This window comes from Tinamus guttatus, unplaced genomic scaffold (genome assembly GCF_059628265.1).
Source record: "Tinamus guttatus ecotype Peru unplaced genomic scaffold, ASM5962826v1 Tinamus_guttatus_pri_ptg000245l, whole genome shotgun sequence".
In the NCBI taxonomy this organism is placed as follows: Eukaryota; Metazoa; Chordata; class Aves; order Tinamiformes; family Tinamidae; genus Tinamus; species Tinamus guttatus.
This window is the reverse complement of record NW_028288779.1, coordinates 362,459-387,714: the sequence shown is the minus strand read 5'-3', so window position 1 is coordinate 387,714 and position 25,256 is coordinate 362,459. Positions and strand designations below refer to the sequence as shown.

Here is a 25,256-nt window from a genome sequence, read left to right as displayed (position 1 = left end):
ACGTGGCACAGGGTGGCATCCAGGCGGGTTTGGAAGATCTCCAGAGAAGGAGACTCCACAGCCTCTCTGGGCAGCCAGTTCCAATTCCAGTAGAGTCAGCTGTTGTTTTAAAAACTGTCCTGGTCCTGCCATCAGCCTCCCTTTTTCAGCACTCTTGATGGTTAGGGAGTTCCTCCAGCAGCGAAACTCCTTGACTCTAGACCTCGTCATCCTGAGGAGCTTCACATAGCTCTGTTACGAGTACCAGGAGGGAACCAAGCCATGTTTTAAGACGAATAGACATGGCACCATGTAAAGTCCTGGTAAGGAAGTGCTCCAGGTAGTCAAGAAGCCAGGCCAGTCTCTGCTCACAGGATCCCAAAAGCTTGGAGTGAAGTCAAGGATTACACTGCTACGGAGGGTATCATGTGCCTGGGCGCAGATCAGAAATTGTGAGGTGCATGTGGTTGAGTTTTGTTACGGCCAGAAAGCATTACAGCTACTTAGCTCCACAGCTCAGGTTCCAATCATGAAATGTCTCCAGCTTGATATTATCCCAGCGATGTCTCATGGGTATAATTTATGAATGTGGTGCATAAGGCTGGCATTTGAGATGGTTGATGTACTGTGCAGGGAAAGAAAGGCTATTGAAATTGTTTGGGCCTTGAAAAATGTCTGGATTTTCATCCTTGAGAGCTTAGAGTAACAGGACAAGATGGGTAAGCTCTGAAAGACGAGATGGAGAGAGGACAAGTGCTCCAGGCATGTAGCAAGGACTCCCAGCACCTCCTCATCCCTTCTGTTCCTCAAGAGAGGATTGGTTATATCCCAGTTTCTCAGAGCAGCCAGGATCATGATTCCTATCACACAGACGAATTGAGATCTTAAAGTCATTAATTTTCTGCAACTGTTGTGAGCAGTCTATGGTTTGGAGACCATGTGTGACTTCAAAGTTCAAGATACCTGCTCAGTTAACTAATTAACAGCAGGTCAACGTTGGAGCGCTGATGGCCAGGCTGAGAATCTGCTCCCCCAGTTGACAGGCCAGATAAAGTGAGACAGGCGAAGCAGGGGCAGCAAGAGGTGTTGTGGTAAAAGGAAATGAAGTCAATAACGCCGTTCAACAGCATTTCAGTTGCAGTTCACTTGCAGTTTCATAAGTATGACTTCTCTTCCTTTCTTAGTGCAAAGGAATATTTAGCACTGAATGGAGTAAACCTCCGCCTGTCTAATAAGAAATTGAAGTGTATCGCTTACAAAAGAGCAATGTAAGTGCCGGTGACATTTGTCTGGTTTTGTTCACATTTCTCCTCTGCAGCAGAGGTTTCTCTGTTTCACGTTATTTGCAGGGGTGTGTGTGCCCGGGAGAAGGGGAGGCTGTTGAAAACGCAGGAGAGCAAAGTCCTCTCGGCACCCACAGCTGCTATTGCCACTGCAATACGGAACACAGGGCGGCTCCAGGAGGGAGCACTGCCCTGGAGATGGGATAACAGAGATTAATCCCAGTGGCCAGTCAATCTTCCAGCTTTCTTCTAAAGCTGTCTCTGAAACTGACTGTTTGCAGCAAAGAGGGTCCGTTTGAGGACTGGTCTGATAGTTTTTTTATCTGCCAAGGGCTGTGAGCCCCAGACGATGCTAATCCAAGGCTGCTTTCCCCAAGTATAAACCAAACAAACACCTCTGTTTCCTTCTGAAACTTTGCTGCAAGCAGCCCCTGTCTGGGCAAGTCCTGGCATTTTCATTGGAAATGCTTGGGGCTACCTCTCAGGGCTGCTTGAAGTCATTATGTGCCGTGCTGTCAGCCAACAGACTATTTTCAGACTAAATAGTGATGATATAAAAATGCATTCCTCTTGGGCAGAGTAAAATCATTAAGGAGAGGAAAGGACTCGCTCTAGGATGTAAAACACCAGACAGCAGTCTGCAGGGGCCTTTAAATTCTGCAGGGAATGATACAAGCAGGTGCTTTCTATCCTGCGCCCCGTAGGAGCCACGCTTATGTGGCTGCTCATTGCAGGAGCTCTTTCTGCAGGACACCTGCGTCTGGGTGTTGATATCAACCAGATGCACCAGGGAGCAGGAAATCTGCATGGGACTTAGTTCCTGCAAAAAGCAGGCAGCGAGATAGACCTGTTTGAGAGGGGAATGGGTGCTACGAATTCACCTCTTTTTAAAGTAGCAGAGTATTCGTGCTAGAGAGCCTGAGAAATAACTTGAGCTATGCCAAAAGCTTGAGTTGGAGCTTCCATTTCTCCTTTTCACACCAGGAAGTCTATGATGAGGAAGCCTGGAGGGAAACCTGGGTTATGTCACACTGATCTATGACATGCAGATACCAGTGAAGTTATATGGGGAATATCCATGTGCAAAATACCCACCCTGGAAAATATTTGGGCACCACAGGGTAAAAAAGGGAAGGGGCAGAGTTAGAAATACAGCACCTCCCATCATCCACATCGGGGAGGTTTTCAAGGGTCCGACTTGGAAGGGTGATTTAAATGCTTCACTTGGCTGATGGCTGAGTTCTTCAAACCGAGGATTATGAGTGTATGTGTCAATGACTGAACATTTGGTTGCGCAAAAGATACAAATCCGTTCTGATTTTGTAACAAAATCCTTACAGGTTTTGTTAGTTCTGGCTTTCACAAGATCGTGTATGCTTCTTGCGGTGTTTTATCCGCGGTGCACGCTGCTCGTGGAGATGCAGCTGTAAATGCACCACTGCAGCTGGAAAAGAGCCGTTCTGTCAGGAACCTGCCCTGCTTCACCAGCTCTCTTGTTTGCCCAAGACTTTTTGGATAGTGTTCATCTAAACAGCCCTAGTTTTCAGTGCAGAAGTATGTTAAACGTGATGGATGTTAATCTAACTGATTCAGTCATAGTTTATATTATGCCTTTGCAGCTAGGATTCTTAGTGTGCTTTCCTGGCAGCCCGGCAGTCAAAGCAGCAGCAGCCGTCAGGTCCTCTGCTTTCATCTGTGCTGAGCGCTGCCCCTCTAATTAATGACCTGGAGCAACGTGCAAGCAGTTTTGTTTCAGCTGCTTGGCCTCCAGGATGGCCGGGAGCTGGCAGAGATGTGCAGGACACACAGTCATTGATGGATTCAGCTTCCCATCTTGTATTCCAACTTCCATATTCTAATCCTTGCTTCTGAACAGCAACCTCCAGCCAGAGCCTGTGCGGTGCGTTGGTTTTGTTGCTCGCGTTGAGGTGAATTTCTCCTGTTCGTTCTGATCCTGCAGGATTTCTGCCCGTGTGGTGGTGGGTCAGTATCCCATGGTGGCTCCGTGCCAGGCGCTGGCAAGGCGGATTTTAGCATCATTAAAGCACCGTGCTGGGCACTTACCTCTGCTCATCGTTCCTCAGCACACGCAGTCATGCAGTGCCAAGGGCCACTCCTGTTCAAGCGGGTCTTGTTTCGGGACAGGTTTCAGCTTCTTTGGAGGAAGCAGGCCCGCTTTTCTATGTTTCAGCCGCACCGAGTGCCTCAGCCTTTGGGGAGATCTGAAAATTCATTAACAATGCTGTTGCGGACGGGCCCTCCAGCCAGCAGAGGAGCTGGTTTGTGCTCAGTGCCCTGGAGCTCGTTTCGGAGCAGATCAAAACCTCTCCCGTGTTTGCACAGCTGCCGCGCTCAGGAAAGTTAACCCAGAGCCTTTGGTTGCCCGGTTCAATTTGCCCTTCTAAGTCTTGACTGTTGATTTGATCATTAACTTATATATGTTAAAATATTGCTCAAGTGCAACGTTTCCTCCGTGTGCTTGTTCTACTGACACCTCTGTGAAAGCACACGAGCAGAATCACAGACCTGAAAAGCCAGAGGGGAAATCCGGCAGTTTTGCCTAGTTACCTCTGCACGGAGCCTTGCTGCAGGATCAGTGCTTCTTCATGCTTTATTTCTCCTGAAACATTCCTCCTTCCAGGCATGTCCTCTTCTTCTTTGCCTCCTGGCTCCTGCATCTTGCTTGGGAAGACGCCTGAGTCAATTTGCTGAAGTATGAGTCTCTCTTTGCTTGTATTTTTATTTCTAGACGGCTTCCTTCAACCTAATGGTCTCAGAATAGCCCTGAAGAAGAACTTTGCAGTCACCGCGCGGGTTGGCGTTTCACAGAGGGGATTTATGTGGACACGGGGGTGTGCAGGGAAGTCAGAGCAGTGTGTGGGAGTTGTCAATGAGGAGAGGGGGCACCAGGGCAAGTGGCAGGTTGAAAGGGTTGTAAAGCACATTTCCTTAGCTGGAGGTTTCCTTGTTGGCAGCAATTTATGTAACCTAATTTGCTTTAACCAAGCCTAGTTCTTGGGCATTTTTTTTCCCTTTTTGGTAAAAATCCATGCCGAGAACCTGAGTCCTTCTAACCTAAGATGTTGCCACCACTGTCACTAGGTGCTGTGCCATCCCTCTCCATGGCACAGTGTAACGTGGCACCATCACACAGTGCAAAAACATCGGTAAGTCTCATTTCTCGGACATCAGCCAGGGCTGTTTGGTGCTCCCCAGTGGCCAACGGGGTGCAGAGGGGATGCGCAATGGCCTGGGACTGCTGCAGGTTGCAGCGGTGAGCAGAAGTGCTGGGAAGAGGAAAATCCCGAGAGTGAGAATTGCGGGAAGAGAAGCAGGATAAAAGCCGAGCTAACTAAGCTGCTCCCAAATCCCTGCTGATCCGTGGCCATCAAGGACCGCGACTTCGCCACCTCCCACCGAACTTCTCGACGCCGTCCCTGGTGTCCCTCACACCCCGAACCTTGGGGTGTTTTTCTCACCAGCGTTTTCTTCAGCCGTAAGGAAGGTTTAATTATTTTCATGTTGGGAAATAGTTGCCCAGGCAATTTCTCTTGCAGGTTTTAAAGCACAGAAAGGCGAGCATGGATGCGTGTGAAGATGGGGACTCGCAGGGCAGCGAGCGGCAGCGGTTGCTGCTGGCTGCACTGACCTCTGCTGGGCAGCACCCGCCTCGGTTGTTTAAGCTCATTTATTTCAGGTTGCTTTGGAGAAACGCTGAGGTTCTCAAACATACGAGTGCAAAACATTAATGTGCACACGATAAAATAGTGCTGTGGATAACCTGGAGGCTTTAACAAGATGTTAGTCCGGTGGATGCAGAAAGATTATTTGTATTAAACCCATCGTCTTCTCATGATGGTATGAGCTGCATGAGTGATAGTGTGTATGCAGGGGTACATAAAGGGGTGTGGAGAAATATATCTAATAATTCCCTTTAGGAAGTGAGCTATTCCTTGAAATGGCATTTGGGAGACTAAAGTAACTCCAGTTAGCTAAATCAAGACAAAACTGTCTGTGCTCTAACTATGACCCTTAAGGAATCAGGCACTGGAAGTGCACAACAGATTTACAACTTCCAAACCTAGGGCTGTATGGAGTCAAGTGGTCTTTTGGGTTCCTCTTGATAATGTTATCAGCTTGGTTTGTGATGTAGTCTACCTGGAAATCCTCTTGATAATGTTATCAACTTGGTTTGTGATGTAGTCTACCTGGAAATTTTACTGAAATTTTGTGGAATTTTCCAGATATTTCTGAGAGCTAAGAGCCTACCCCCATGTGTGCCCTGCGGTCCATTGTGTTTAGACTCACATACTGTTGATGTAAAATTTTCTGGGCATTAAGGGCCTTGTATGAATGCTGGTTTTGATGACTGATTATGGGCCTAAATTCGGGTCAGTCATTGTCTTTTCATTGAATTCAGAGGCAGTTGGAAAGATGCTGCTGGGCACAGAGGACCTTCCACGTTCCATGTTTTCGCGGAGAGGTTAGGGTGCTTACAACTGCCAGGTATGAGGTTCTGGCATGCAATCAAACTTTTTAATTATCTTGAACCTTGAAACATTTAGTGAGTTTGTCATTGGTAATAAATGCACTGTGCTTTTTTCTCAAATGGGTCTAAACATTGTTTAATCATCAGTCTCAGTGTCTTCTGTATCTTTCTTGCGCCTGAAATGGTTGTGATGATTGGTGTAATTCATCCTCTGCCCCTCAGAGTTGCATTGGTCATCCCTATAAGATTTGCACAAGTTAAATGTATACTTCAGAAATGGTCTGTACCTGTATAAGCAGCAAACAGGACAGGATGTATATTTATACAGGTGATTTTCCTCTTAAGCATCATGTTCTCTCCACTGCTGCTCTCCACATCCATGACACCCTCGGACCCTGTTTTGCTCCTGCCCTGGCAACTCAACCATCTTCATCCATCTGACGTAGGAACCGTAGGCTGCTAATGCCCTAACTATGTAATCATTAAACATTTTGGCCTCAGAGCAGGTTGAATGAACTTTTTGCTAGTAATCATGGTATTCTGAACTATGAAGCACTTATGATTATTTATTTCAGACAGGAACATATTAACATATTTTATAATTTAATACCTGATGAGGAAAAGCACTTAGAACTAGTTTCTAACCACAACAAAAAGCTTTCTGTTTTGCAGCCACTTAAAAAAAAAGTCACCATTTATTCTTTTACTTACTTTGCTCGTTCTTTTTTCAGGATCAAGCATGAAAACATAGTTGCACTGGAAGACATATATGAGAGTCCGAACCATTTGTATCTGGTCATGCAATTGTAAGTACTGAAGCTAATGAAGCTTTATTATCAAAATTATCAACTATTCTTGTTCTAGTTTTGGTGTCTTTAACTGAAGAGCTAGACCACATGAGAGGTGTTTCTCCTCTTTGCTGCAGACTGGTGGCTAGGATGAGGCTTCAGGTGTGGTTGGTCAGGTTGCCGTACACTTTGTGAGATGTGGGGCTGGAGTGCTGTGTGAATAGTCTCAAAAATCAAATCAGAATAAAGAGATTTATGTAAGGCCCCATATGCATGGAAGTGCCACAGGTCACTTTTCTGTGATGCAACAAAATCTGGATTTCTTTCCCTCCTCTCTCTTTCACTCTCCTTTTCCACTCTGTCTGACATGAAAGGCAGCAAACCCACCCAAATTCTTGGGTGACTGTGAAAGTCCCTGGTCTGCTGGTAGCATCCAGGCATGGAAGTTGCAGTAGTGGCTGTCCTCCTTGGAGAATGGGAAGAACAGCACCCCACACAGGTTTTGTACATTTTTATAGTCCTACATTTCCCATTGCAGTGGGAAATAACTTGAACGGGAATGTCGGGGTTGTACAAATTCAAAAAATAACAAATGTATTGTATGAAAATACATACTTTTGTTTAACTTCTTCAGGAAAAACATCTAGGTTATTCCTACTTATTATTAACTTGTTTAATGTGGAATAATCTTAACTTTTCTAAATTTCTCATGTGCAGCTCACTGGATTATCTGAACATAGAGGTCTGCCATCATAGATGCTGCTGAACATCAGTTATCATTATAAATATCTGCTTGCTTGCAATTCAACGCTCACTGGCAGATTATCCTTGCTGCTATAGTTGTTCTTGTATGTCCATCCAGTTCATTTTTCAAGAGCCAAACGTTTGGCTGTTCAAATGGCTGCAGCATCACCAAAGCCCATGTGGTGAGAACACGGGGTGCTGTGAGCGCGTGTGCAGGTGGGGAGGCAGCTCTCGGTGCTCAGCTGTGCATTGAACTGAACCTGCTCCTGAGCAGGACTGATCCTTTTTATCATTCCCATTAAAAGAGACAGGAAAATTTCTCAGAAAACCCAGGGTCATTTTGTTAGAGCCGGGGTTCACCAATGCAATGAAGCTGCAGCACTGTCACAAATTACCGCCCACCCAGGGAGCCAGCATGAAGAACGTGGTGTGTGTACGTGCCCTTAATGTGCTTCGGATATGCAGAACACAAGAGCTTAAGCTTATTTTCTTAATGTCATTTGATGGGGTGACAAACCCACCCCGTTGCTGCAAATTAGACAAGGCCAAATGGTCTTTTGTGTAGGTACCCTGGGGGGAAGCTTTCCCCACACTCTCTTGGAAGAGCAACAAATTATCCCAGGGTGGAAGGGAGGAGATGTCCAGGTGCTCATCCTGGTGTCCATGAACTTGGCACCAAGGGTAGTGCAACCTCTGCACTGCCTTCGCCTTCCGAGTTGCATCAACAGCTGGGAGTTGGGTCTGCAACTCCACGAAGTTGAGAGGACTCCACGTTGACTCGGCACGTCTCGCTGCTTCCATCTGCCAGAATCATCTCTGGTTTCCTTGGTAACATCAACTTGTTGCTACAATAGCTCAGGAACGCTGCATGGTGTGAGGTGTCTTACTTGTTTGCATCACTGCCCTATTTACTATTAGAGTCCTTGTGGGATTTTCAGCTTTGGTTTTTCATGCATTCCCTGTCTTCTCAAGAGTAACCTGCATTTAAAAGTGGAGTTTGCTGTGAATTAGGAGTGCTTGTGATCAAGCATGGACGGGGAAACAGCATTTAGATAAAAGGAATAAGAGGCAATATTTGGGCCTTGTTTGAAAATAAAGATTGGTATCATGGGTACAGCAAATCCCAGATTCTTTCGCCATTCTGCCTCGACGACTCACTTGCTAAATGGGTATTAACTAATGTGTGCCAAAGGGGATCTTTTTGCTGCATGGGCAGCATTTTCACTGCCAGCTATTCCAGTGTCATGGAAAATCCACACTGAGGTACCTGGGCATCTCACAGCTCAATTGTGCCTACGGCTTTTGGAAGTACCTCCAAGTACTTCTGTTATCCCTGTGTTGCCCTCAGGTACATCTGCTTTTGCCTTTGCATGCGTATTAGCACGCCAGCCTAAAGGTTAAATATTGCACCTTAATTTGGTCTATCGAAAACGGGCAAGCACAGGTAGCAGTGTCTTTCTAGGAGCTCTGGGAGGGGAAGCTTTGACAATTTATTCCTGTGAGTCCCTCTAAAAGCTGTTCCCAGGGTTGTGCAGTTGTTGGTGAAACTTGGCACGTCCATGTACAAATGTGACCTGTGCTTTGGTTTCAGCCTCTTATTTTTATGTACATTTTATGAGTGATCATAAAACTATTCAAATTGCCACAATCCGCTTGACTGAAGATAGACCAACAGTCCAATTTGGAAATCTCCACATTTGACAGTATGTGCTGCCTGAAAGCATTAGGCTGTTTCTTAGAACTGCTGGGCCATTTCATCTTCATTTATTTTTTCCAAAATATAGGCTGTTTCAACACAGTTATTTCAAATCTGGCAGGGTTATGCACAACCCTGAGCAGTCTTTGGAGGGGAGATATTGCTCAGTGTTCATATGAGGTAGAGTTATCAGCACAGCAAAGCAAAGTATGGATGTAGGATAGTTACTGCCTCTCCCAGGGTGATTCAGCTAAAATTTTACAGGTACTATAGAAAAGCACCGAAGAGCACTTGAATTTTATCATATTTCCATTATGATGATGTGTTTTCAAGCCAAGAAACACACTGCTCCGTTCCTACTGCTGATTTCATGCTGTAACATTAAGCTCTGCACAGCCAGTTACCTGCTGAGGATGAAGACAAACCTTAAAATGCTCAGGAGGTTTCATTGCTCTTGGATGCCGAGGTTTCCCCTGAGGAAGGCAGGGGAAAATAAAGTACTTTCAGAAATGAAAATGTTCTTGATCTATGTCTTGGTGCGATAGTAGGCTTTGGTAGTGAAGAAAAATAGAGGATTTTTGCTGATGTTCTGTGCAGTATCTTGGGGCCACGTTAGTAGCACTCACCAAACCCTCCCTATCTCCCAAGCTGTCTGTGTTGTCTGTGTTATCTTGTTAGTATAGGGAAATACCCTAATAACCTTGTGCTTAATATTGCCAGATACTAATATTACACCCATATAAGTGTCATCTTTGCATGACTCTTTTCCTGCATGTTGGAAAATCATGCTTTAAAATGGATTTTTGTAAACATGTGTTTTCTAAGTAGTGCAGTACTGCTGAGAAGTGCTGTTTCTGCTTAGGCTGGCTGTACAGGGCAGGATGGATTCTTAAAGTCAGTCTCCTGCTTCAGCCGTATTGTTCAGCGGCATCGAAGCGTGGAGCGGCCAAGTCTGATCCCTGGATTTGTGCCTGAAGGGCACTGGTCCCACACGTTCCCCGCACCCCTCTGCACATCACCGCTGTGGAGCTGGGTGCTTTGGCTCGCAGAGCAGGTATGGGGCCAAGCTGAGATCAACGATGATATTGTGCAGTCCTTATTCACCCGCTGGGTGTTCTTAAACAAGTAGGAGTGTAAAACTCTTCTGTCAACTTTGGTTGAAGTTAGCCTGATGTGTTGGAAGTTGCTTGGGGCTGACAAACCAGGATAGGCAATCGTGTGAGCATGTGTGCCTCACTTCCTTTAGGAAACAGACTGCAAATAGGTCTAAAAGGCACATCCAGAGGTCATGGGATTCATCTGCTTGTCCCAGGGCAGGGTATGTTGCCTGTCTCTGCCCATCATCCCTAGCAGATGTCTTTCCAACCTGTTCCTAAAAATCTCCATCAACTGAGATTTCGTATGCTCCTTGGTGGCAGGTCACACCAGTGCTTCATGTTAGTATTGGCAGAGAGCACTTCCTAATTACTAAATCTTCCGGGCTGCAACTTAAACCTGTTGTCTTGGAAGTCTTCTGATTTCTCTAATTCCTCCTGAAGGTACCGAGAAGGTACTGTTCCAAGGTACTGTTCAAAGAAGTTCTTCATTAGGACCTGGAGTCTTTGATTTGCAAAGAAAGGGAGGTGACTGAGCCAGGGCCTGAGATCTTCAGAATCTGCTCAAAAGAAAGTGAAAGACCCGTCACCAATCTGGTATAGCTTTCTACCTCATTGCGGGCCTCTGCTGCCAAGAGCGGGTCTGATCCTCTCCAGGGAAGGGCTGTTTTACCCAGATCCTTTCAGTCTGTGTTTCTGTTTCTCCAAGGAAACTTGAATATCTTCCCTAGGAGAGGTGATTTGAGACTTCTACATCTCAGCTCAGAGCAAGCTCTCTGTCTTTGAGGGTTAGCCAACCTTGAAGTGGTTCTCTCTACCCTTCGAAAGCAACAGACGTATGTGCCCTTCCCCAGAGAAGAAATGGCAGGGACCTGGAACAGCAAAACTGAGCCTAATACCATGACCTTTGGGGGTTTTCCAGTTTGGCATCTTAACTGTACCTAATTACTGGGATTTACATCACAGCAAAGCTGAGATGACGGGGGCTCCTTCCTGTTGGGTGGAAGACTCACGCACGGAGAGGAGATCCCTGCCCATAAAACTCCCAGGCTCCGAGTTTTCTGTCGTGTTTCTGCTGTTTATCAGCTTTCCTGTGCCACACATGGGCTCGTTATAACCTTAAAAGGGTTTGGGTGAGCAACTTAAACAGGCATGTACCTGCCTGCATTGAAGTCTACAGGCATTTTTATGGCTATTGGAAGCTCAACCAGCTGCTGCTCTGTCTTTTACTTATATATTCTGAATATAAGTGAACCAGAGGTCCAAAGCAGAGCCCTAAGCAGTGGCGAAGGGCTGAATTCCCTTAGTTTTTTGAGCGCCCGATGCAGGAGCTCGCTCCAAGAGCAGCGGAGCGTGGACTGCGCTGGAAAGTGACATTTAAATTAAAATATTCAGCCTCCAAGAAAAACATCAAACAATTGAGGGAAGTGCCTCGTTTGCCAGCTTCCTTAAGAAGTCTAGCAAGGACGCACCGCGTTATGAAACACGAACACACGCGCCAAGCAGCTATCGCATCAGGCTGCTAATTAAAGCAAAACACAGACCCGCCACAGCACATTGCTGGTACGAGATGTATTCATATACTGGTTTTCCCAGCATTATGCAAAAGACAGAAGGAAATATCCCACTACTCACACCAGGATGCATGTGAACAATTAAAATAAGTTGAATTCTTCAATAGCAGAAAATATTTATTTCCACGGATCTCAGAGAAGCTCCTCAGCATTGTCTTTTTCTGTGGATGGCGTGTATGTTGTCATTACTAATGTCATTATTGCTAATAATAATGTAAAGTAACACTGTGTATGGGCAACATGGAAGCTGATGACTCCACACCATGGCTGTTAGTAGATCGTTCATCCATAGTACAGGACAGGTCAACTGCACCTCCATAGGTTCTGCTCTCCTTTATTTTGGATACTTCTGACTATGATGAGGCGTCCCAAGAGGGCCAAGCAGAATTAGTGCCTGGCACTCATTGAAAATACGTTGAGTCTACACTGAGAGCCTTGGACCCCATGCTTCCAGCACCTCAGCATGCTAGGTGGAAATAAGATGTGTGATAGATTTGCGCATCAGTCTGTGCTCTTAGGTCTATTGGCAAAGGCACCTCACAGTGAGGACAAGGCAAGGCCTGCCTCCAATTTCTGGTCAGCACTAGGAAGATTGATGCACATCTAGGCATGCCAAGAAAGGGACTACAAGAGCCCAAGGGACTTTTGCTTGGTCATTGACACCAAATGAGTAGAGACATAGAGGCTCCAGTTAAGGCAAGACTTCATTTCACAGAATCCTAGAATGGCTGAGGTTGGAAGGGACCTCTAGAGATCATCCAGTCCAACCCCCTGCTCCAGCAGGGACACCCAGAGCACGGGGCACAGGGTGGCATCCAGGCGGGTTTGGAAGATCTCCAGAGAAGGAGACTCCACAGCCTCTCTGGGCAGCCTGTTCCAGGGCTCTGTCACCCTCACAGCAAAGAAGTTCTTCCTCATATGGGGATGGAGCTTCTTGTGTTTCAACTTGTACCCATTACCCCTTGTCCTGTCACTGGCCACCACCAAGAAGAGTTTGGCTCCATCCTCTCTAACATTCTCCCCTCAATATGTCCCCTGTACATGTTGATCAGATCTCCTCTCACTCTTCTCTTCTCCAGGCTAAACAGGCCCAGCTCGTTTCCTCAGAGCTTGTGCAGATGAAGCATCGGAAATTTGTGAAAAGCAACCTTTGCATGTCTGCAGTGGGAGGAGAAATGGTCTAGCTCTGTCCTGTGGTGGCAAGAAGACTTTGCTTCTTCTAGAGACAAGAGTGGATTTGGAGTTTGTTGAACTGGGGGGAGGTTGCTATACAAAGCACAGCTCTGCAGGGAGAGATCCGGCTGGTGAATGTGGAGAATGAAGTGGAACAGCAGCAACAAGGTTGAGAATGTGTAACACGACTAGCAGCATCAGACAGTGATGTGGGAGAAGTGCTCAGAAAAGTGACTCCTGGATGTGTCATAGCCCTCAGTATGGACATACTGCAGAATGGGCCCAAACTGCAGACCTGGGATGTGAGATGTTGAAATCTCCCTCATCGTTTGGGCATGCAAGCAATACAGTTGGAGCACGGTCTACCAGTGGAGCTTAGAAAAGGGGTATTGTTTGAAAAACCTGTGCCTTTAAAGCATATTGATTGAGCAACGCAGCTGAGATCCCATCTCTAGATTGCCTTCTTAAAGGGCTAAGGGAGTGAATCTCTCTGTAGCTCAGGGTGTCCCACTAGAGCTTTGTCAGTCACTGAGGAGATACTAAACTAATCCCTGGCATCACCCCACTGGGAAATGGGAGAAGTTATTAACCTAGGATTAGCTCTGTGTCCTTTTGGTGAGAAAAATTAACTCATTGGTTAAGTTAGGCTGCTAAGTGCTCAATATGTGGCTGTTCTGTCCTTTTCCTTGCCAGTGGTTGAGGAGTTTTAAGCAGACTAGGAGAGATTAAAGTCAGGGCAGGGTTCAGGGCATGGGCAGATATTTTGGTAACAGTTTAATAGATCGCAGAGTGATCTCCGAGATGACTTTTAGACAGCTATACTTGTGCGTGTTGTGTTTGATCTCAGAAGTGTGGCGTGTGCTCATGGGGCAGCCCCAGCTGCTCTCGGCTCTTTGGTCTCCCTTGCATCCAGCTCTGGCAGGACCACTCTGAGGGCTGGAGCACCAAACTCCTTTTGCTCCCAGTAGGTGTAAAGCAAACTGCCTGGAGAGAGCCTCTTCACGGGAGGAGTTTAAGTTGAGAAGCTCTAAGGTGGCGTTTCCGAATGGCCTATATAAGGGCACGGTGGGACTGTAGTGGACATGGCTGTGTTATGGAGTTCTCATGGGCTCTCTCCCTGATGTTGCTCATCACTGTGGGTCTTAGTCCTTGGGTGACCCTAAGGACTTGTCTTCATTCTCATATCTTAACCTGACTTCTGAGGGCCACCATGTGCTGCTTTGGAACTTAGCAGTGTCAGTGCTGCACCTTGTGTAGCTCCCAGTCCCCATGACCCCTCCAAACACAGGACCTTCTCCTGGAAAAGGCACTGAACAGTATCGTTTCCTCATGCTATTTAGTGTCCAAGGAATTTATCCCTTGCTAGGAGCAGGCCACTGTAGTGTTCAGGTACATCAGTCCAGCCTTTCTACAAGAACTGTGAGGCTCTTCCTCATCATGGGACAAGTAAAGAACGTTCTCATGAGGTCTTACATATATACTTATAGGCAGTCACCTTCAAGAGGTGTGGACAAATGTCAGTGTCTGTGCTGCTGAGCTTGCACTCACCATCATCAGCTTGGTCTGAAGTGTCCCATAGGGACGGTGACACAGGAGCAAGGCAGCACTGTGAAATTTTTGGATTTTGAGTCAAGGCGAGATGCTAAATCTGATGGGGACAGATTTTTTTTTCTCTGTAGCCATGAGAATAAAGTGATAATGGTGAAACATTTCCACATTTTCGTTGAACAGAGAATATTATTATACTGTTTGCTTTTATGGAAATGTTAACAGTTTAGATGAAAATGGATTTTTTCTTTCAGGAACCTAATGTTGCAAAGCTACTGTTGTCAATAAAAAAAAACAAGAGGTTTGATCAAAATTGAATAAGCTTTGTTCTGACATATTATTCATAAAAGTTACAGAAGGATTTGGAGGGCTCTTAAATCAGATAAATAGAGGTGATTATTTTACCATACTGATAGGAATGAAACCTGTATCCAAAGAACAACCAAACAGGGGCACCGCAAACATTCATCGCCATAATATCCACCCTCCAACAAAGACCAGTACTAAATTTATAATGCAGGAGTACGTGACTTGATTTTTATTTTCATTGCAATACCCAAATTTTGACAGAATCGCCTTGAATTTCTGTCTCCGGCCCACCAGCCGCTGCCGTGCCAAGCTCCCCATTAGAGCTCGTGGTGGAGCTGCTGTGGGGGCGTTCGTGCTGCTGTGGAATAGCTTGGTCACTGCTCCGAGGCAGCAGTGTGGTTCATGGGGCAGCAACACGTATCTGCCAGCAATCCTACATAATATCCCAGCGTCCCTGCGAGCAGGAATGAGACCTTCCTCCCCAAACAGCAGGCACTTGACTATTCAGGGCCCTAGCAATTTTCGGTCCATTTTGTTGGCTTTGGATAATCATCTCATGCCTTTTCACGCCCTGCCCGCAAGTTTCGTTGCTGGTTGCTTGGTGTTCACATAGGAACTGAATTAGTCTTCTGCATTTACTTCTGCTTCTCTTGGTACCTGGCAATTTGCACAGTGGTGCACTTGCTGCCTGCACTAAAATCAATTAAATAGCTAGCGTTCACTTCAGGAGGAAGTGGCTTTGCAGGGAGATGGATAATAAATGTTAAATCCATATATGCCACAGTATGAGAATTCATTATGATACGGTAGGATCCCTCTGGGGCTCTACACGAAGGCATTTTGATTAAGTAGTTACACTTATTTAAACAGAAAAGGACTTTCATAACAACCTGGAAAGCTTTAAAGTGAAATAATGTGGCAATGAAGCAAAATACAAAATTAAAGTTGGCATTCACGAATCTATTCTTTTACATGGTGACACCTTTATTAAAGGTTGTTTTTCCCTCTGAGTTTCCTTCCGGGGGAAGGTTACAAAGCCGCTCTCTAAGAGGACAGTAGCCGACTCACAAACATTCCTTGCTGGGATGTACCAGAAGACATCGACATGGGTTTGTGGCCAAAAAAGGGCTCCATTTTGCAAGCATACCCATATCTCAATCCCAATCTCTGCTGTAGTTAATGCAGTCAGGTATGTTGATCTGTTACAGAGCCTGCAAGTGAGTTCAGAATTGTGTTAAGCTAACATGCAGCTATATTTTTACTATGTTATTAAGAGGTTCTGCGTAAAACTTCAGAAAAAGAAGCCACTAAGCAAGCGTTCGTTGTCCTTCTGTACAAAAACATATTTGCGCCAAAAGAAAACACTCCTCACTTTACATTTTGTCTAGAACCTCTCCCAAAGGCTCTACGTAGGGCTGACTATTTTTAAAGCCAGGGAGATTCATCTTCTTTTCTGTGGCTGGATTTGGGCCAGGATTATGTAAAGCCTAGACTTTTTAATGGAAATACAGGTTCTTTGAAAATCCTGTTTTGATTTCTTTTTGTAGTGCTGTGGTTGCCTCTTCTTACAAAAACTATTCCTAATAGAAGTGCAGAAGTTTTTGTCCTAAATTCTGCTTTAAACATTGCTCCTGGAAAATAGTACACTGGGAAAAAAAGCCAAACCCCCGATTTTTTCTAAATCAGTAGTTAGGTGTGCTTGGGCCAAACTTTCAGTCTTTTAGTCTTTTCTAGAAACTGAAAATATTGCTGATGATAAAGCCTGTCTTTGATGCATTTATAGAACATGTGCTCATGTGTTCTGATTCATACCACATGGTTATATTTTACCCTGTAAAGGCCATTCTTCCTAAACTGGAGGAAAAGTGTGTTTGGAGATGCAAATCCTGATGCCCTTTTCTCCTGCTTCTCCAAGAGAAATTCCTCATTTGGGGCTGAATGATCCTGGCCTCGCTGTAAAAACATTTCTGTATCAGAGGACTGGAAATACTGCAGAGGAGTTGGGGTTTATTCAGTCGGATTATACTGCTCATTAGCAACATTTACCCACTCTGTGATTATATTTTAGTTTTTATCCCTGATTGATGATAGAGGTAGTGGAGTCTTTAAATGTCCATTTGTCCCTGCTAAGAGATGGTGGCTTTTCCAAGGATCTTAAGATCTATGTAAAGAAGCTGAATTCCTAAAAGCTGCTGCTTGAGTTCTTACCTTAAGAACCAGTTAGCAAATTAAAATTCATCCAGCTCTTCATCTCTAGCTCGAGATTTTGCCATTAAAGCCCTGCTGGGAGCCTGGGCAGCTCAAGGGAAGGGTTCCTGCATGCAGGGTGGTGCAAGCCCTGAGCAGCAGCCCTGCCGTATTGCAAATGTTACCTGGTGATCCTGCACAGCAGCAGTGTAAATATGGATAAGGAAATGCTTAGCACATCGTAGTCTGGGTCTTTTCCATTGATTAATGCTTGTTTTCCTGTGGAAAGAAACACTCTGATAAAGTGCCTTGGACATTTTGCCTCTTGGATTAGGACATGCTCTGTGTCCCAAACTTTAAAATCTGCTTTTTCATTTTTTTTTTCCAGGGAGTTTCCCAGCTAGGTTTGCTTTTTATTCCGCTTCCATACTGTGTGGCAGGTCACATAAAGCCGGTCTGTACATTATAGTCTGTGGGAGGCCCACGATGCAGGAACGTTTTGTTGTTCGGTTCCCTTTCCTTTCCCTTGGCAGCCTTTGGCATTTTCGGCATGGCTTCCTGTAATTTCACAGCACTTAGCGAGCGTAGCTGTAACGGGGGGCCACGAACATCGTGAGGGAGCAGTGCAGAAACAGCCTCCCACCGTCAGGGAGGCAGGAAGGGCTGGCGAGGCCGCGTGCAGGGCCCGTCGACGCAGCCCTGCGTGTGCGCGTGGCCACGGTGGCAGGAGGAGCCGTTCCCAAAACACGGCTGTTTCAGACAACGTTTGCGCACATGTTTCACACACAGATCTGAAAATCAAGATATCTGGCTTCCTTACTCAGTCACTACCTTACGCCCGGCTCTCGGATCGTTTCCTCTGGTCATTTTGCATCCTCCAGAGAGGGAGCGCTTTCCTAATTAATTCTGGCTGAGATTAACTGGTTTGTTTCTCAATCAGGGCTGCTCTGCATGGAATAAGTTATTAAAAGAAATACGAGTGTTGGACTCTGGTCTCTGTCTAGGGAGCCCTGCAGTGGCCCTGAGAATGAGTGAAAGTGAGTGTGTGTTTCTGAAGGGACCCAGGGCTGTCTTGAAAAAGATATTCAGCCATGTATCAATCATCTTCTATCTTCCTTCCCTGAGTATCCCTGTGCAGTATTTTATCCCTCCATCCCGTCAGTGTTTGGCAGCCTTCACCCTGTGTAGTACTAGGGGCCCACCACTGCTCACAGTAAAATGTTGTGGCCATCACCATGACATGTATTTATTTGTCCCTGTGGCTTAGATATGTGGAAATATCAAACACCAGAGTTAGAGCATCCAAAGTTAAGTATCACTAATTGAAGCGAGGATTTCACCTCCTATGTGCTATATAGAGACACATGCAGCTAGATGCATCAGATCAGAAGGTAACAAAAACAGGCACCAGTTCTTGCTCAGTAAGGAAGAGCTGAAACACAGTCTGGATAAAACCCAAACAACAGTCTCCAGAATTTAAATATCCATTTCTTTATGCTGTGGCTAGGTGGGATGGGTGAATCAGGAACCCTCAGTTTGCTCATGTCTTCCCTGCAGAGTGAAAAGCAAGGGAAGAGTCAGCTGTGCCTTTCTGTCTCCTGTTCACATGCAAAGAGCTGTGTTCAGTGAGCTTGAAGTCTACAACTTTTTGCAGTTCTTATTTACGTAGTACCCAAAAGGCACTGCCTGCAGTGACGGTGACCCAGGACGCTTTGGAGTAACAAGTAAAAAAGCTAATACTCAGCTCTGGGTCTCTAATACTTAATGGCCTTAATAGACAGTGACCACACAAAGAGAACTTTGGATGCTTAATGGACTTAATAGACATTAAACACACAGAGAGGCTGGTGGAAGAGCATCCCAGGGGCATAAGAGCCTTTAATTGGATATGCAAACCTTGAGACCCCACTGACTCTGCAGGCAAAGCTGCCTGCACCATCTAATTCCCCCTTGCTGGGGGTAAATATGAATAACTTTCTTGATCATATATATACTAGTAAATAAAAAAGTCTGCGTTGTGTACTCTGAACTTGTGTAGGCACTGGCTAGGAGCAGCATAGTTGACCCAGGCCAAAACTGCCCTGGGGAGTGAGTGCAGGCAACTGCAGCAAGTGCGATGGTCCTGTTTAGTTTATACTGCAGGCATAAACTCAGGGCCTCTGCTCCCCGTTGGTGAAATGAAAATAAAAGCCCTTTCTGCTGCAAGGATGAGCCTGTTAAACACTGATTTCTTTTTGAGCTATATAATTGCCTCAGACAAATAGAATAGCATGCAGGCGCCAAGAAGTTGAAAGTACAATATTGGCAAAAGGATGCTGCTTAAAGGCTCGTTTGGTTTGGTTTCAAAGGACTTGTGAAAATAACCGTTCTGCTGCCTCACTGCAGAAAAATGCAAAGTGTCACGAAATGGTCATTCAGAAAAGAAAAGCACCGCAGTTAAAAGGGCCGGTTACTCCTGGCTGGGCTTTCCAGATATCAGAGAGGGGGACATCAGTTCATCCATTAAGCGTTGCTGGTCTGGCCGTTGTGCTGCTGTCCTGCAGCAAACAGAGCTGCAGCAAGAGCTTCTTTATGGCATCCTTTTTTCTTTATTATTTTTCAGAGCTAAGCTTTATGCTGCCAGAATCTGACCATTGATGGGAACATTGGGTTCCTAGCAGTAGCAGCAGTAGAAGAGTTATATCCCGCTACCTAATTCCCACATAGGGATGTCCCTCCTTAGCAGGAGATCACTTGCATGGTGATGAGATCTCCTCCAGCTGCAGGCTGAGGAGAGCAAGAAATGGGAGAGGGAAGGGGAACTAACTGCACGAGAAGGGACCCTCTGTATTCAAGCCACTCCACGTAGTCTCAGTCATGCGTGCGCCACATGGCTGTTAGTGCAAAATTTATTTTCTTGCTGAACATTAGTGTTCATTGCCTGCAGCCTCTTGGCAGTAAATTATATTCATGGCCTCCGGGTCCTAGTCCTGTTGAATAGTTATTTGCAAGGCAAAAGAAACCTCCTGTTTTCATTCTGGTTGAACTTTGAATACATAAAATAGTATCTTTTCAGTCCAAACATGCCAATGCCCTTTAGATTGTGAATATTAACATTATTTTCATAAAATATGTTTCCTTCCAACCAGTTCATCTTATTTGACAGCCCACCTTAGAGATTTAAGCATTATTTACGTTTCTTAGAGAAATTCCTGTAGTAAAAGGTGTCCTACTTTGCTTCATGTTGAATTCTCACTGGGTGGGTAGTATCAGATTGCAGTGCAGTTCTGTCTTGTACAATTAACCTTTGAAGAAAAAGAATCCTCAGACATTTAGTTTGTAAAACACACTGGACCAGAAAGATGGAAAGCGGAAACTATTGCTTGTAAGGTTTTACTTCTGCAGTATGTCCCGATTTTTATTTGGAAATCATAAACAGTTGTCATTTTCTGATAAATATGGATAATATATTGTATAATGTTCTATTTTAGACAAAAAGAAGCAACCTTTACCCAGCACCAGCCACTAAATTTGACGTAATGAGTTTGGTCCAAAGTACATTCACCTGTTACTTCCCTTTGTGTAGTCAAACATTTGGACTCCGGCTGTGCCACAGTATCTACCTGTTGTCTGACATATCTGATAATTTACCAGGTTTTCCTGATGAGACCACTCTGCTAATTGCTTGTCCACGTGTGTTGGTGCACTTTGTCATAGCTCCACCAGGCAGAATGGTCACACTGAGAGGGGAACGGGGTCAGTCCACTCAGGGAGTTCATGGTTTCTGCCCCTGAAGCTCAGGACTGTTTTTGAAAGGCTGAGTTCCTACATTCGATTCGCTCTTCTTCATGAGCTGAAAATAGCGTGTATTGTTCTCATAATCCCTTAGCAACTTGAAAACTGCTGTAAATTGGACATTTTTTAATCTTCACCTACAGCAAGAAAAACAGTTATTCCTGCAGCTACTTAGCTAATGCTAATCAACTAAGATTTTGATGGCTTTGGTTTTTTTTTTTTGACACTTCTCTAAATATTTCATTTATCATTTCAACGAGTCCTTTAGAACCCTAAGCCATGGTGAATAGCCTTGCTTCTGCTGTGTGCGTTGTTGAATCAGAGCAACATATGTGAAAATATAACTGTCCTTGAAAAAAAAATACCTACTCCTACAATCTTACTAATCATAGATTATCAAGATTCATAATACCCTGAATATGCTTTTTTGCAGAGAAGTTGTTAAAAGCCATTCTGCAGGACAGAAGTAAATGCAGAATTGCAATGTTGACAGGTAATAGGGCCATTGCAATGCAAATGTATCGGCGCAGTTGTAGAATAGGTGAATTCTGAGGATCAACTCGTGTTTTGAGCTGTGCTTGCTTTGCTTCCCCTGAAATCTGCTCCTTCTCAATTGGGTAACAAGTGATTTGGTAAATGGATTGTTTAAGTGTGGTTGGAAAGAATGGCTGAACGCCCTGAGTAGATAATTTCAGTCTGAGACTGATCACTCTGTTATTTCCTCTGTGGTTGGAAGGCTGTAGGACATCATGAAAGATGGTCTCCCAAATGGCCGGCACAAGTGACCACACACGCCGTGCGATTCAGAGGGAGCACATGTGTACGCCTGTATGATGGTACATTCTGCTCTCAAAAATGAGATACTTGTTGTGTGTGGCTGTCTGTAACTATGGTAATCTAGTGCTTGATGCCAGTGTGCCAGGAGGGAGTTGCAGTTGCATCCTGACACCCAATAGTCCTGGTGATTTCTGGTCCATTTTCACTCCGTAGTTCAAATGCATTGACCAAAAGCTAATGTCATTACTAAGCTAAGCAATGAACTGGTGAAAATTAACAACCATCTAAACATTTGGGAGCGTTAGGAAATCTCATTTCCTCTTCAGTAATGAATGTCCTCTTCCTCCTATTTCCATACAAACCAAATATCTCAAACAGGTCTTCAGGGTCTGTGGAGCAGGGATGTGAAGAAGTCAGAGGAGAAACAGGACTGCTGCTCTGCTGCTGATTGAGTGCTGAGTTTCCAGCAACGCTTGCAGGAGGAATATGTAGGCAAGCAGCATAGATTTACATAGTATGCCCAGCCAAAGAGTAGTATCAGCTCTGATATTTCCTGGGAGCTTCCCTAGCCCTGGTCTTCCACCCTGTGGTGTGCAGAGACCATGCTTAGCCATGCTTACCTCTGGGGCGCTCCGCGCTGTCACTGACATCAACCAGGATTTTTCTGCTAACTTTGATAGGATCAGTGCCGTAGGCAACAGATCAGGGTTTGCCTCTGCATCAAATTATAGCGATCAAAACAATTTTAGCATTGCATGGGACATAAAGTGGTTGGGATAAGCTAGGGAAGTCAAACAAATTTTGGCAAACATAATTCCCAGATTAAATACCTAGGTAAAACCTCTTCAGGGCAGGGATAGCTTAACCTATGCAGGGCAAGACTGATATTCACAGCAAAGAGTTCCCAGCATTTGGCCCTTGATCACCTCTAGGCCCTGGATCGTGTTGTGGTGCCACCATTATTTTGTATGCTTTGTATGCTTTTTCTTGGTTCAGAGTGTCTCAAAGGGTATGGGAGACTGTGTTGCCACCCACCAAAATGACACTTTTACAGGTTGAAACTGAAGAGGTTTGCTGCATGGTGTGGGCACTAGCATGGGAGGATGGGCAGTTTTGAGGATGCTGGAAGAATGTCAAAGATCTCCTTATGCAGGATGGAGAGAGATGGATGTCGGTTTGGGAGAAGTTGTTAGGGTGAGATGTCACCAAACCACGCCAGGATTTTGTCCTGCAAAGATCTAGTTGCAGCCATCCAAAGCAGAGCCAGGGCGGCAGCCAGCAGCGGACCTCACGCTTAAGCCAGTGCTTAACCAAGGCCTTTTTTTAGTTGACATTGGAGATGTGCCCTATATGTCCCTCCCTTCCTACTGCCTGGCACAATGAGAATCCCAAATCCCAAACTGAATCTTCATGGTCAAATCCTCAAGAGAGTCCACCGAAGCACCTAGCTCTGGGGCAAAGTGAGTGTTTCCCCCGTCAGCCGATTTCAGGATCGAGGTCTCAGGGCTACCTCCGAGCAGGGAGGCTGGGGTGGCTCTGGAGAGGCCCTTGCCGATCCCCGTCTCTCTGCAGCAGCTGGTGGGTAGGAGGGAGAGCTGCGGCAGCCTCCTGTGCTTCCTTGGAGCGCGGAGAGCGCGCGGCGGGGAGCGCGGCGAGGAGGGAGCTGTCATGGAGCTGCCTCCCCTCGTGGCTCGCGGGCCCACACAGGGCTGAGTCAGAGCTGGCGGGAGAGGCGAGGCGCGCGGGCGGCTCCATGACAGCAGGGAAAAGTCCACACAAGATCTGGACGTGAAGCGGTTTGCAGGGAAAATAGCACCAGCCTCACCCTGCCCGCTGTGAGGGCTGCAGTCCCACAGGGGATACTGGGTGTGAGGAAAACCACTCCTTGTTCTCTCTGCCCTGCTGGCCATGTGTGAGGTTATGGTCCTTCCTACGGTCCTTATGTGATGCCTCATCCTGCCCATCCCAAGCTGTGAGGCCTCTGTGAAATAGGAGCTACTTGGGAATGAGTGAGAAAGTCTGCTTTTCAGGTCAGCACCAGCAGGCATTATTCGTCCTCTCGGATTGCTTGCCACCCTCATGGTGGACAGCCCTTGCTGGCTGTGCTGGTGCAAGGCCTTTGTGGATGGGCGCATGGCAAGCTGTCTCCTGTCACTGGGAATGGGCCTCTCCTTGGTGACCTTGGCAGATGTGAGGCTCAGCCTTCGGCTTGGACCTAGCAACGGGCAAACGAGCAAGATTGGCAGAGGTCTCTTAACCTGAAATGTTGGACACTTCAGCTTGGCTTGGGGTGAGGCTGCAAGCCCCAGGAGAGCCTCTAAGGTCTAAGACACGTCACTTAAGGAACCTCAACATACACATGGCCAAGTTAGGGACCTCTGAGAAATCTTTGTTTGTGAAGGGCTGAGGAGACCACCTCGTCCTTCAAAAATAAGACTATTACTGTGGGTTTTTGTGCTGACCAGAGATGAGTTTCTGTGCAGCTACCCCATGTTTCTGGAATGGAGCTGAGGAGAGGCTGAAGTAAGGCTGAAAACCCACTGCTCGGATGGACTCCTCTGGCCCACCAACACACAAATGCTGTTTCCCTAAGCACCGCTTATAAAATGTTCTCCAGGAGCTACTTAAGGCATTTGGCATTGTTCTTGGTTTGGATGTGCAAAAGCTAGGCAGGATGAACTGTGTCATCAAGCTCATAATCAGCAGTAATCCAGTGAAGAATTAGCCAAGGTTTCAAAGCTAAACTAATCGAGAGAACAAGCCAAGCCGTTCAGCAGCATGCCAGAATATGTCAAGTGACTCTCATGATTTATTTCATTGTTTCTTATAAATTGAGCAGTAAGAAACTGATTAAAAATATGACTGCACTCTCCTGTTTCTCTTTGGTTCACTGTCTTAAAAATTCAAGTTGTTTTAAAAAGGTATTTATGATCATACATTTAGGCTTCTGCAGGTACTTATTTTACTATGCAGTTTGAAATTGCTTCAGTTAAGCAATTAAGGTCTAAAATAAATCTTCACATACACGGACAAAAAGGATATTTGCATGTTACTTCAAACATCCATTCTGAGTGAAACAGGGGCCTTTCTGTTCCTTCCCCACATCTTTCCTAGTAATATTTTAAATATTGACTCATTTGAGGTGTGCTTGATGGAAGAGCGGAGTTCTTGGAGATAAGTAGGTCCCTGTGAGCTTTGTGAAAATACCTTCCTGATACAGCGAGCACCAGTAAGTGCCTTCCACAGAAAATGCATATTCTTTTTTAAGAATATGAATTACTTAAAATTCTGAATTTTATGAACAGTCGCATGTATTCCATAAACATCTCGGTATTTCCCAGTGGCTGAAATACAGAGGTGTTTCCTGTGTACAGGATGGTTATTTTGAGAGCTTGACAATAAATAAAATAGGGAGTTTCATGCATCACCCACGATGTTTGAAGCAGCATTGGGACATTGAGAATATCTGCAAAAAGAAAGACAGAAGTGATCTAAGAGGCTGTCGGAAACACCTGGGAAGAGCTTAAAAGAAGTAAAGAGGTTAATTTGATCCAGACATGGTTAGTAAGGAATGTGGTTTGAGCCTGATGGCAAACTATAAGGAGAGAAAATTTGGCTGATGTAGCAGAATTGTGACAGGCCTTTTGTGATTGCTCACTCTGATAGCAGGCATTAAATAAAGGGAGAAGATGGGTTCCTAAAGATCTGATAGCCTGTCAGCAAGCACAGCTCTTCAAACCCTTCCCTTTCTGGAGATGGACATCAGCAGGCACCAAGGCTAGGACAAGCGTTGGACTGGAAGGACATTTAGGTTAATGGCTGGTGTGCGCATCTGGGACGT

The 25,256-nt window shown here is 45.5% G+C and overlaps 1 protein-coding gene across 1 annotated transcript in view; it reads left to right on the top strand.

The window, feature by feature from the left end:
* The window catches only part of CAMK1D (calcium/calmodulin dependent protein kinase ID), a 184,941-nt gene that overhangs the window by 100,008 nt on the left and 59,677 nt on the right, over positions 1 to 25,256 (top strand). Inside the window, exon 3 of the mRNA XM_088526310.1 lies at positions 6,483 to 6,557. Within this exon, the coding sequence (XP_088382436.1) occupies positions 6,483 to 6,557 (75 nt within the window). The remainder of the gene's footprint in view (positions 1 to 6,482; positions 6,558 to 25,256) is intronic.